At 40.6% G+C, this 13,320-nt stretch overlaps 1 protein-coding gene across 3 annotated transcripts in view; it reads right to left on the reverse strand.

The window, feature by feature from the left end:
• Positions 1-5,843: 5,843 nt before the first annotated feature.
• Positions 5,844-13,320, reverse strand: part of TAB3 (TGF-beta activated kinase 1 (MAP3K7) binding protein 3) — a 44,270-nt gene continuing 36,793 nt past the window's right edge. For 2 of the 3 annotated variants that reach the window (XM_063392993.1, XM_063392992.1), the window contains 2 exons: positions 12,566-12,649; positions 5,844-10,408 (listed from right to left, as the gene is read on the reverse strand). In XM_063392993.1, the coding sequence (XP_063249063.1) occupies positions 10,260-10,408; positions 12,566-12,649 (233 nt within the window). In that variant the 3' untranslated portion in view covers positions 5,844-10,259. Of the gene's footprint in view, positions 10,409-12,565; positions 12,650-13,320 lie in introns of those variants that run through there. The other variant, XR_010079750.1, reaches the window with a different exon arrangement.

Raw genomic sequence — 13,320 nt, forward strand, 5'->3', positions numbered from 1 at the left:
CTCTGGACTCTTGCAAGCCCTTTCCAACTCAAGAAATCTCTTACTGATAGTTACTTGGGTCCTGCAGCTCCCTGTGGACACTGACATGTCAGTGGAAACAGTTCAAAACTGCACCAGGGAGATTTAGACTGCGGATTAGGAAGCATTTCTTTAGTGAAAGGGTGGTCAAAACCTGGACCAGACATCCTGGAGAGGTGGTGGATGGCCCAGGGCTGTCAGTGTTTCACAGGCATTTGGACAATGCCCAAATGTGACCCTTTTTCATGGCTTTTGGGAAGAGGGCAATAAAATAAGGGTACCATTGCCACAGTGATAATTATGGCAAACTTGGTGATCAAGTGCCTCCCCAGTGTACCCTTGGTGTTACCCCTGTTTGCAGGTGACACACCTGAAGGATGGGAGGGCATCCAGAGGGACCTGGACAAGCTTGAGAAGGGGGACCATGGGAATCTCATGGGGTTTAACAAGCTCAAGTGCTGGTGCTGTGCCTGGCCTGGGCAATCCCAGGCAGCAGCACAGACTAGAAGATCTCACTGAGAGCAGCACTGCAGAGAAGGACCTGGGGGTGCTGCTGGATGAGGGGCTGGCCTTGAGCTGGTCATGAGCACTTGTAGCCCAGAAAACAAATGGTGTCCTGGGCTGTATCAAAGAGGAGTGGCCAGCAGGTCCAGGGAACTGATTGTCTCCCTCTACTCTGCTTTCCTGGACCCACCTGCAAAGATAACCACTACCAGCAGAATTTAATCCCAATGTCTTGAACACAGTATTTAATGTAAGTAACCACACCAAGGTACTAACACATCTTTCTCTTGATGTTCCGCACTATCACCTTACTCTTCTCACACCTGAATACTGATTATTAGAAATAAAAATAGCAACTGGATGTAGTTCTTCACAAATTCTGTCACTAAACTCTTAAATGTGCACAGTTTCAAAAAGAGTAGTTCAGATTGGCTGCCCCAAAATCAGAGACAGAGAAGCAGATGCCCTGAGAAGGGAGCAAGACCATGAGCAGAGGCCGTGTTTGAGGGTGCTGGGATTTCTGAATCCTAATGGCACAGCACAAGTGTCAACCCCTTCCCATATGAAAGTGGCACAATGGTGCACCACACACATCCAAGTCACACAAGTGTGTCTGTCACAGGCAGTGACCTGCAGGAGCCCAGAGAGGCCTTTGTCTGCAAAGGCAGGTGGAAAATGTGATAGCTGAAAAAGAACATGACCTTAAAACGATCTGAATATCTGCAGAAGCTAGAAAAACCCAGACAAGACAAAATTAATATCTGGAAGACAGTAAGTTATTCCACTGGATATGGAACAGGTCCCTCACTTGTCAGGGCAGAGAATTTCTTTCCAAACAGTTTCTTTTCTAGAACAAATTTGATGGCAGTAGAATTTGCGAGCTGGAAAACGAGCAAAGTGGTTATCTTTCACTTCCAGTTTTAAGAAACAGCTTTGAAAACTACTGGGAAACATTTACACACTCTGCATTTATTGCTGCAATAAACTCGCTTTCATTTTTAAAGACAAGCATAACCACGTGGGAATTCCACACACTTTGTGCTTTTTCTAGCTCATGAAAACATCTGTATTTCACTCCCGGGTGCAGAGATGATTGAGTCTCACCAGAATACTTAAACAGTGTAGCTGTATTTAGCATAGCAGCCTGCTCTTGCTGTGCTGCCGTGGGTATGATCCTCTCACGGGATCCTGCACAGGGGGGAGCACGCAGACACCCAGCGAGGCTGCCCCGGCTGCAGGGAGTCCCAGGGAGCAGCCCAGCCTCTCCCTTCCCCTGCTGCTGCCACCTCTGCTGTGTGCACTTGAGTGCTCCTCCAAAGGCTTTCTGGCCTCCTGCACCGTGGTAGGGTATCCCCCACCCTGATCCAGGAGTCCAGCTCAGATCCCCACCATCTGATCTTCCACAGCCCCAGCAGTGTGGATATCCTGTCAATGCAACACGACAACGCCAGTTCATCCCCAGTGAGGGGGAATTTATCTGGAGAGGGCACCCGGACATGGGAGTCCTCAGAGATGGTGACTCAGATGCCTGGAGTGAGTCTCAGCATAACCACTGATCAGGAAGATCAAAAGGCAAGAACAGAGTGACCATGGTTTCTCAGCCCCACACCGAGAATACAGCTGGATTTGAAACAGTCAGCCTCCCATGAGAGAGAGCTGAATTCCTACAGAGAATTTATTTTAAAAAACCAGACACAATAACAAATCAGAAATGCTAGGGCTTTGCACCTCAGCCTCACTGGAAGGGAAAAACTCAAACTTAGGAATTAACTAGCACCAGGAAAGAAAGCACATTGATACAATTAATTGTTTTTAGTATTAAACTCAGAGAGAACTTGAAGTTCTACATGAACAGTGTCCCTTGCACTGAGATATGAATGGCATCAGCTGCCATTCCAGATGACCACCTCAGAATGTTTCAATAATGGTTATTTTTCATGACATATCCTGCCTGCACACAGCTGTTCAACACTCAAGAGCTGACTTTAAATGTTCATAGTTCATCTATTTTGATTTTGTCACTTTTAAGAGTCTACTCCATTTACAGAAGTGCTGCTGGAGAGAAGGTGATGCTCAGCAGGTGAACATTTGCATCAAGAACTGCTGTTAATTTGGAAAAATTTTGCTATCCATCAGATAACCTTGGCGAAGGAGCCATCAAATATATGGGGAGCCTCCTTGGCCAAAGCAGGATATATTTCATTTTGGATTAGTAATGAAAGATGAGCAATTGGGAAAACCTGACAGAACATTTAAAGGACATAAAGGGCACATGCTAGCTTGTCTGGCAAGTTTAACAGTGCTGTAGTGGAAAATAAAAAGGATTTTGCATCATTCTTTTGAATCATGGATCTCAGTTTTATCATTGTGATGCACAGACTGCTAGATTAATGTTGTGCATGTATATCACTGATCACATGAGTGATTAAATAAAAAGCTAAGTCCAACTTACACATTTTAAAAACAAAATCTATTTCAAATATCTCACTTCGGTGTACAACACAAAGTATGTAAATTTTACTGGCAGCTGCTGTTTCACTGGAGGTAACAATTCTTACTCCCAGAATTGGCTTGACTTTCTTAAAATGGCACCAGCATCAAAGGAGCCAGTCTGCTTCTCAGTTTCATTGAAAAGAACACTAAAACCTGCAGTAAATTACAAAATAACAAATAACATGGGTTTTAAGACGTGCTCCATTGATTCAGAGTATTTATCCAGTTCTTTCTGTGTGATACAACACTGACCTGAGGTACCAGTGTTGTGAGGAAGAGTGTGAACGTACACACAGCTCATCACCTACTCATTGCAGCTTTGAAATTTTCAGAAGTTGGAGGATGATCATCAGGGACAGCTTCATACTCATACAACATTATCGGTCAAAAAAAAAAGGTAAAAAGGCAAAAGGATGTCTGTTTGGCTTATGAACAATCGGTTTTGAGACAAATGGGGGTTGGGGGAAATGTAAAATCACTTACCTGGAACAGTAACCAATCCATGAGGTTTCAGGATCCATGGTGATTAAAGTCACCCAAGGTTCTCCACCACCACAGCTCTCAGCATGAAGCAAAGTAAGGCATATACAGAAACTCAGAGGGAAGGATTCACAAGCTCCCATAAAGCTCAAGTCCTTCTCTAAAGCTTTCTCAGACCCTGCTTACTCCCATTATCCACCAGGAAAGTGTGTCTGACTGTCACTCCCCTGTCCTTGGGGGCCAGGGCTCCTCCACGTGGATCTGACTGTGGGCAGCCACACCCGGCACTCTCCAGCACACATGGTATTGACAAAAGCAACTCCTGTTTGGAAAATAATTAGATTTAACTGAATGGCTCAAAAGTAGAGAGTAATTATTTCACGTGAAATGAAATATTACATTATCCCCCAAGCCTGAAACCTGCAACACTGGTTTGGGACACTTTAGAACAATCCAGCAGAAAGCCACTGAGAGTTTGGGATGGGTATTTGAGCTGTGAGTTTGCCATCACTGTAACCAATGCCGGAATTTGGCACCAACTGCACAACACACTGTTGGGCTGTACCAGTCTGGAATCAGAATATCACATTCAAACCTATGAAAACTTTCCTCACCTAGCAGGTTTTTTCCTGAAGTATTCCATATTTTCCCTACACTTTTCTTAAAACTCCTCCAAAAAAATAAGAAGCATTTAGTCAAAAGCAAAGCAGCACCTGCATTGCACATCTTTCATTCCCAGGTTTTATGGTTTAGTTTCCTAAGCAGTAACAAACCATATCGTCTTCATAAGCAAACCTGGCAAGAGAGATTTTGTTAACTTAAGGAAGAAGAGACAACAAATTTGTATCTTCAAAATGGAGCGTGCAAAAGCAGCAAATACTTGCAAGGTTATAAGCCTTGCCTATGTGGAAAATTACCTGCAGGTTTGGGGTTTTTTTGTGTGTTTTGTTTAACTCAATACATTGCTGTTTTCTAGAGAAACAGAATATTTTCTGAAGCAGAATGGCACCTCTGAAAAAGGCTTTTACATTATCTGGCCTGGCTTTACTGTCAGACTGGAATGTGTCAAAATTTAGCCTTGACCTTTTAGCTAAAAATTATTGCAACAAAGTTACAATAACAACTTCACAAGGGTTCCACAAAATAAATCAGGTGACCCATTGAGTATGCAACACTTCGAGTCCAGCTGTTCAGACAAAATCAGGTATCAATCACTTCCTTCCAAAAAGTGCATTTACAACCAGAGATTGTTGTATTGCACCAGAATGGTGCAATAAAGAATACACAGCACCTCTCATCACAGCATGGACTATCCTGACTAGAAGCAGCAGCACTAAATTCCAGGAGTACTCAGCAGACCACAGGACAAACCATCTCTCAAAGAGCCACAGGTTTAACACATGGTTCACTGCTGCCAAAAAAAAAGTAATTCTGAGGAATTAATCAACCAGTTTTTTGCAATTCAGGCAGATCCTCCTCCTCATGACCTCAAGGAAACAACAAGAAATGGTGACCACTTGTTGTTAGACCTGTCAATACACTTGACAGGAACCATAGCTCTTTTTTTTAACATCAGTTTCAACTGCAAAGATCTCTCAAGCAACAAAAATCAAATGCTTAATTAAAATACAAACCTCTCCTGAAACTGTGATGACTTCAGCTTGGCAAAAGGAAAGCAACATGAAATTCTTACCTGTTTCCTGGCTGAAGTGCAGCAGGTTTGTCAGCAGAAGGCGCCCAGGGACCCTCGGTGTGTGTGAGCAGAGCGCGGCCGGGGCGCAGCTCCGCAGCTCCCGAGGTCCGAGCTGTGGGAGCTGATGCCATTGAGGAGAGGAAGAGCAGCCCTAGAACGTGCCTGCACTCGGATTTGTGCACTTGCACCTCTCCACCCTCTCCCTGGGCAGTGCCCTTCCAAGAGGTTAAAGCAGCAGCAGGAGTGCAGCCCCGGGGTGCTGCTGAGCAGCAGGGATCCAGCCCATCAGCCAGGCTGCAGCAGGTAAAGCCACTCCTCCAGAACAACCTTCCCCTCAGAGGTAGGGGAGAAGTGCTAAGGTCAGCCTCGCACTCTGAACGAGCTGTGTCTTGTTTCCAACCAGAAGCTGCACAGAATATCCATCATCTAAAATGGGATTCCTGCTCATTCACATCCATGGGAACAGGATTTGGACCCCAGTTCAATATTCAGCAAGTGCCTAATGATCACCAAAACAAAAACCCCAAAAGCCCTGAAACAAACTTGCTATAGCTACAGGTCCAAGTAGGAGACCAGAAACAATCAGGCTATGAAGGCCAAAAAAGGCTGTAATTTAAAAATGTTTCCTACTACATACAAGAACAAATGCAGGATGTGATGTTTGCTTAGTTTTATTAATTTATTTTTGCAGGAATCTGCAACTTGGAGTATGCACTTTCTGGAGGTACCATGCATGCATAGCCTCTGAATGCTTTTATACAATTTCATCTCTTAGTAATAAGTTCATTCACAGCATACACAAATCCAGAATGTAGACACCATATATACAGGATTAAACAAGATCGTGTCTTCTTTTTTTAATGAAAAAATTTAACAGGGTTTCACACAGCAGGAAGTATGGATTAGATACACTGGTGCCACCATAAATAAATAAGTTTAAAGAACACAGTTTTTTAAAATTGGTTTCAAAGATACCGGAAATCCAGGATTATAATATTGCATTAACTCCATTGATTTCTGATTATTCCAAGAAAAATATCTGCATTTATGGACATAAACAGCAATGAAAGCCCCAACTGAAGAAATGTGGCAAAACCATGTCTGGGTTCGTGTAAGATCGACACTTTGAAACGCAAACAAATGCAGCTGCACACAGAGACAGTACTGACTGTGAGATGTGATATCTGTGCATGTCTTCCTTCCTTGTGGGATTTGGAGTCACTGCAGTGCAGAGCACATCAATTCTGTGCTACCAAATTGGCTGTTGAATCGTTTATGTCCAACCATCCACTTCTCATCAGGATAGTCATGTTCACATTCTAGGGTACACCACTGGATTTTAAAAGAACTATCATCCTGATGACAAGCTTGTTTTTAACATATTTAATATTCTCACATTCTTTTTAAAAACATTCTTTATTGGTTTTATTTTGTCCCCATTTCAAGTATTTCTATTTCTGTTTCAAGGGATTTTACAATCAATATTAAATGTAAAAGTATTTAGAAATTGAAAAAGTATTTAGAAATTGAAGTGAGAAATGTATAGCTGGGAGAGATAAAGTAACTGAGAGAAAAGTTGAGGTTTTTTTTTAAAAAAAAGTGATTCAGTAGCATATCATAATCAGAAAGTACTGAGACCAGCTCTTTTAAGAATTATTACACCTTTTCACCACACCTCCCATTTTTCAAGGGAAACACACACATACCACAGACACACAGATACACAATTCAATCTGATCTAAGACTACATTTTACAAAGTACTTCCTTTTGCTTGACTTCCCACCCCTTCCCTCTTCACCCAAACAAGACTAATAATTACATCAAATTAAAAGTAGATCCAAAGTTCAGGATTTCTTCTGGTTTACTATGTTCTGAATGATTTTCCACAAGCCCCACTCTAAATAAACCTTTTAAGAACTACAGTAGTATCCTATAATTAAAGGGAATTCATCTTAATAGCACAGTAAATATAAAATAAGCTTTATAAAATTTCAATGAACAGTGAAATCATTTTGAATAACTGAATGTCCAAGTCAGTTACAAACTCTACCAATCTAGTAATAGCATGATTGAGGGAAAGCTCAGTCATTAAGGAAAAAAACAAAACACAAGTAGTGCATTAACTCAACACAACAGCATCAGCATCCCAACATTCTCATTCACACACACACAAGTTTTATACAATACAGTGCATTTTGTATGCCAGCTGACATTAGGGTTTTAGGTGCATTCAATAAATATTCCATAAACCAATCTTTTTTGGTATAATCTACAATTCAGTTGGGGTTTGAATGGTATCATCTGCTTTCAGAGGGAAAATGGATCTTCCAATATTCAAAATACAATTACATTCTAATAAACTAGAAATATTCAAGCACCATATCAGGTCTTTACTATTAACATTTGAGTATGGGCATTTACAAGTAAAAGAATAGAACAGAAGGGTGTGGTGGTTTTCTTTGTTTGTACAAGCAACAAATGAGACTAATTGAAAAAAAATGAGTAAAACCATCGGTACAAAGGACTTCTTTTCAATTTAACGGCGTTCACTCACTCTTCCAATCAGTATCTTGCTGTGGTGGCAGCCTTCCTTCTCTTCCTCTGGTGAAGCTGGGACTAAGATTTGCCAGTCTCCATGTATGGTTATTGCAGTTCAGGGCATTTTTGGACTGAATGCATATTTGCACCTCCTCCTTTGAAAGCAGCATCTATTCTGTCTGAAAATGGCACAACTGTATTTTTGCATGACACCCCTACTCTCATTCATTGACTGTCACTTCAGTTGCTATCTTTTTGTAATTCCAGCAAAAACAAATGCTTCTAGAACTTCACCAGAAGTACAAAGGAACAGAAAATTGAAATAATACAATGGCAAAGGCATCAGAATAGAAAAGCCATGAAGTTACTGGTATTGTTTGGAGTCATTCATTATACAGCTGATAACAGCAATGCTTCTGCTCATCTGTTTCCTAGTTCTCAGTTTTGTCAAACTGTCCACTGACATTAACAAAATTAATATCTGCCTTTTAATTTCAGCTGACAGTAATTGACAGGAACTTTCTTACCTCCTTCCACATGTGATGAGCTCCCCCCACAGCAGTGGAAATCACTAGGAAGGAAGGAAAACTATCTCTGATGCCTTTGACTTCATTTTGCTCATCAGTGGTGCACACTGATTACTGGAGATCTCTTAGCTTATTTAAAATTATCCTGAAGATTTAGTTAGTGCAAGAACATATTGAAAAATGCCAGATAAAATAGTGGTTCCTCATCTAAGATCAACAGTTCCATTCTTACTGTTGTCTTTATGAACTGTGGGGAGAGAAGACACCAGATTGAGCAATGCAGTCAAGATGAGTTTATCTCTACCCACCACTTGCAAATGCTGCTTTATTTTAAGTAAGGATTCAGACATATGATTGTTCTACCACAGCTTAGCATGTTATCACACATCAAGAGAACTGTGGTAATTGACAATATGGATATGGCTGCCATGAGCTAAGAACAGCCTAAAATGAAGTCATTTAAAACTCTCATGGTAAATTTAATAGCAAATTTTGCTTTACCCAGACAATTACCATAATTCAGCTGAAGTGCTTGGCTGCATCCTGAATTGTGATGAAGTTATACCATAAAAACTCGAATGCACTGTACCAGCCCCTGACCAGTACACAGAACACCCTACTCAGTCACACAGTTGTGTCACAGAATCATTCAGCTGCCCAAGCCCAAGCTCGATCTCAAAGTATCGAGTGCTTTATTCCTGCAGCCTGAAGCATTCAGACAGATTGAACATCACCTTTAGAATACAGTGTATCACAGGCAGAGAAGTACCAGCAGGATTTTCAATTGCAAGTCTTGTGTTCTTTAACCTATGACAAATATTTCCTGACCAAAATAGAAAGAATGCAGTGTGTAATTCTTCATGATCTGGCATCTGCTATTTTGTACAGGCTGGTTTATTAATAATGTGCAAATAAATTTTTACCAAAGAGCTGATTAATTATCTTTCAGCTAATTTTGATCTGGGGCACAAAGTACCTTCTGTGCTGTAAACACCATGAACTCTTCACAAATTGGAAGCTGAAAAGGCCTAAGGAACTGAGTACAAACTCTTCTCAAACACAACCATGGCTGAGCCCAAGTCTCCCAAACAGAATTTGGAGCAGCCTGTGTCTGGCACATGTCACTGTGCTGCTGCACAGCGCAGGCTCAGAAGGTTGTGCAGAAAAGCATCCTTTGAGCTGGGAAACACGACGGCCCAATGAAAGCATGCAGCAGGATTTTCATCTGCAACGCAGTACAACTCATTCTCCGTTTATTACCAGTGTTGACACAGCCAGGTGAGCACTGTACAAGCAAACGGGATTGTAAAAAATTACCTCTGATTATACTCTCTGTAACACTCACACCATTCCTCATTTAGTCACCTCAGGTCACTATTTCAAACAGCAATTTTTTTGTAGACATAAGTTACCCTGAAAAAAAGCAGCAATTACAAATACCCTTCTCCTTGTTTTTTTATACATTGCAAAATTTATCATTGCATTTACCTGTCTTCTTTTTCAGTAGCTTACAATCTAGAAGCACAGGGAGCCTTTGTTTTCCAGCTAGCTGTGGCCAGGTTAAGTCAGCTCTGGCTCTTCAGTTTTTCTGGTTAAGTGTAACACTTCACACCATTACTAAGAGTCCTATAATTCTCTTTTACAAAACAGTAGTTTTGGGTTGTTTTTTTTAGAGCCACTAAGCAGTAACTATAACCACAGGAATAAACACCAGTAGTTATTTGCTTTCCTGCATACATTCTTCTCAAAATTAATCCTTTTACATTTTCAGGTTTCGTTTTCTGCTTTGCTCACTGCAATGGGAAGGAATTTAACCCTTAATTTATTTATTTTCTAGTGCAGCAGAAGCAGAAACATCCTAACACATCACTCCCACCACTTGCAATATGAAGATTGGTGACTGGCAAGGCCAGGCAGATGGACTGAAAGGTTCCCCATGTTTCCTTCTCTTACAGCTGTTGGCTTGAGAGCCTGTGTTCAACCCAGTGCAGCCCCTTCCTGAATTTCAGGTGTATCGTGGCATTTCACACTGTTCACAGCGATTTAGTGCTGGGTGATTTAGAAAGGTGCAGCTACCACAATTCCATGGGGCCCCTTCAAAGTCTTCATCTCTTGGCTGAGTTCGTGGAGTCTGTTTGGAGCTGTTTTGATGCTCTAAAGAAAAGTCAAAAAACCCCATTTTATTTCAGAAGACAAGGATTAACAGTCAAGCCCACACTACTGGAAGGTCACCAAATTGAACAGTCTATCTTAAAATGAACATGGAAACCTTTTCCTAAAGCACTTCTAATTCAGCTTGTGAAATCTGAATATTTAAAGTATTTCACTTTTGTAAAGAGTCACTTAACTGTAACACCTGAAGACCAAGAAGAGCACTCACCACTGTTAGGTCACTGATACTGCCAAAGGTTTAATAGCTTAAAACATACAAATTTGTTCCTGGCACTGCAGCTCCATCCTGTTAAGATTTACACAGAGAAGTCTATTTCCAAATTTTAAACTACATAACACTGCTCTACCTGATGGGGAAAACTACTTCTAACTTAGCTGCTTCAAACAGTCTGATGAAAGACATATTTTTCTAGCATTTATTCAGGCTGAAAAAGAATACAATCTAAAAATAAAATGACAGGCCTATTTCAAAACAGGAGAATTCTTCCTCGTGCCTCTGAGGCAGGGATATATTTAAGTCTGTTTTCACTCATAAAATCAGTATGTATGCAAATCACACATTAAGCCACAGAAACACTCAATTTTCCATGTCTCCTGACACCACCTCAACACCTCAGGTTATCTACTGTAAGTAAGGAATACTCCCAGGATGTGGGAATACAACACATTAGAAAATGTTAATATCTGTTAACAATAACACATACCTAGAAGGTATGGCTCAGATACCCAACTGCTAAACATCTGTGAACTTATGTTTAACAAAGGCCTGCAGTTTGTAACTGCACACCAAGAAATTTGCAGTTGCTGCCCCACCTGCTAAGAAATGCAGCAGACTGCTGATGTCTACTACTTAGTGCAAATAGTACTTCAGTCTTCAGCTAACAACAAAGGCAATAAAAGTAATCTCTTTGCTTAGATGCAAACAGTCCCTAGCCCAGAAGCTGCACAGTCACATCAGCAGTGCTTGACCTCAACAAATTCCTGGTAAGCCAGGCAGTGTGGGCACTGGACTGCGTTCCACTGACTGGCCAGATGGCAGCACAGAGCACACCCTTGTCTGCCCACACCCGTCTGTCTGCCCACGCTTTCAACAGCTCAATATTAAACAATATTTATTATTTAAGAAAAAAATTTGATGTCTGCATGTAAAAATCCAAGCTCTGAATATAGTACAGCAACCCTACAACTGATCTCTAAGAAGCTGGCAGACAAAACCTGGAAGCTGGTTGTACAAATTCTTACAAGGCACTATCTTCCTAACTGCCAAATAAAATAACTTATTTCTCTTGACTTTTGCACTTTGTTTTGCTTTGAAAGAATACATTAAGTATGGCAGTGTAATTAAGAGAATGTTCTTCAAGCAGCACAAAGTTAACAATTCCTTAATCAACTGCATGATCACTGCAATTTAAGGTGACCCCAGGCCTGCACACCACAGCTCACCCAATGCTACATCCTTCCTGGACACTATCACCTAATGCAGGGAACTCCTCCCAGTGTTATCTTTTCTTTGAGCCACAAGCAGCAGCTCTAGGCCTCCTCCTTCTTTTGAGTTTCCACACAGCAGTAATTTTATTACACTGAGGGGTAAAAGACTTGCTTCAAAAGAGGGGGGAAATCTCCTAATATGAATTCAAAATTCACCTACAGAAACCTTTTTGGAGTGTTATCAGCAACCAGAACTCATTCACAAACTTTGGAGTGTCAGGGAGACTGAATCAGGACCACTGATTCAGAAGAGCTACCTCTTTTCCACTACCAAGTGCAGTACATGCTAGCTACAGCAAGAGGAGACACAATATTATAAATCTGACCACACATAACATTTTCAGGGAAAAGATTGCTGTTTTCCCATATCAGAGCATAGTATCTCACACTGGCTATTTCAGCTATTTTTTCTAATAGGGAATAACTATTTATAATCAAGGTGGTATTAACAGAACATTCATTTTCAACAATCTGCCTGAGGAAAATAACTTAAAGCCAGGATTACTGCACTTACAGGACAATGTCCTAGTTTGAATTATAAAGAGAAAAGTCAAATAAGTAGAGCAGCTTCCTGTCACCACAGTGATTGTTTAAACAAGAAAAAACCTCACTCAATGCAGATTTGGTGATGATGCCTGTTTGTTGACCTACCTTTTTTATATGGCTTTGGTGGCACAACAGGACCGGGCTCTATGTTATCATAGAAGTTACATGTGGCTTTCGGATCAAAGTTTCCTGTCAGAAAAGAAAAGAAAGTGTAACTTGAAGGTTATTTAAATGCCTATGCCAGTGATATGAACATCCAAAGGCTTCTTATTTAATACATCTTTTTATTATGACATTATATCTTAGCTTTTTCACAAGTTTTGTCGCATATTTTTAGTTTTATGTCAATCATAGTAATTTTTAGCAGGGCAATCCCATATTGAAAAATTAACTCCAGCTCAACATTTTGTATTGCTGTGAAAACATGTGAACTGTATGTCTTCCTACAGGATACTTCCTTGATAAAAAAGGACTGTGCATATCTTAATCTATTTGATTCTATTAAGACAAGTTTCTGTTGCAAAAGGACTTTTGAAAACCCTAGTAAATGTCTGTTTGCCAGCCTCTTGGTTGCAACCTGTTGTTCTGTTCTGTATTATTTGGCTACAGCCCTTGTCAGCAAAAAGTAAAAATTTTAAATAAAGGATCTTCTCAAAGGAGTAATATTTTATATGTTCTTGACAAAGTCATTTTATGTCACCACTTTCTTGCTAATGGAATTTAACCTGGCCAATAGAAGTGTTAGCAAGTCAAGTTTATTGGGTTGCAACTGAAAAAACATCCACCTTTTAGAGATAAGTTGTCATTGCTAATATAAATTGAACTCTAAAAACTCCAAATATTCACATTTAAGCACATGC

The sequence above is a fragment of the Prinia subflava genome, chromosome 3 (assembly GCF_021018805.1).
Source record: "Prinia subflava isolate CZ2003 ecotype Zambia chromosome 3, Cam_Psub_1.2, whole genome shotgun sequence".
Lineage (NCBI taxonomy): Eukaryota > Metazoa > Chordata > Aves > Passeriformes > Cisticolidae > Prinia > Prinia subflava.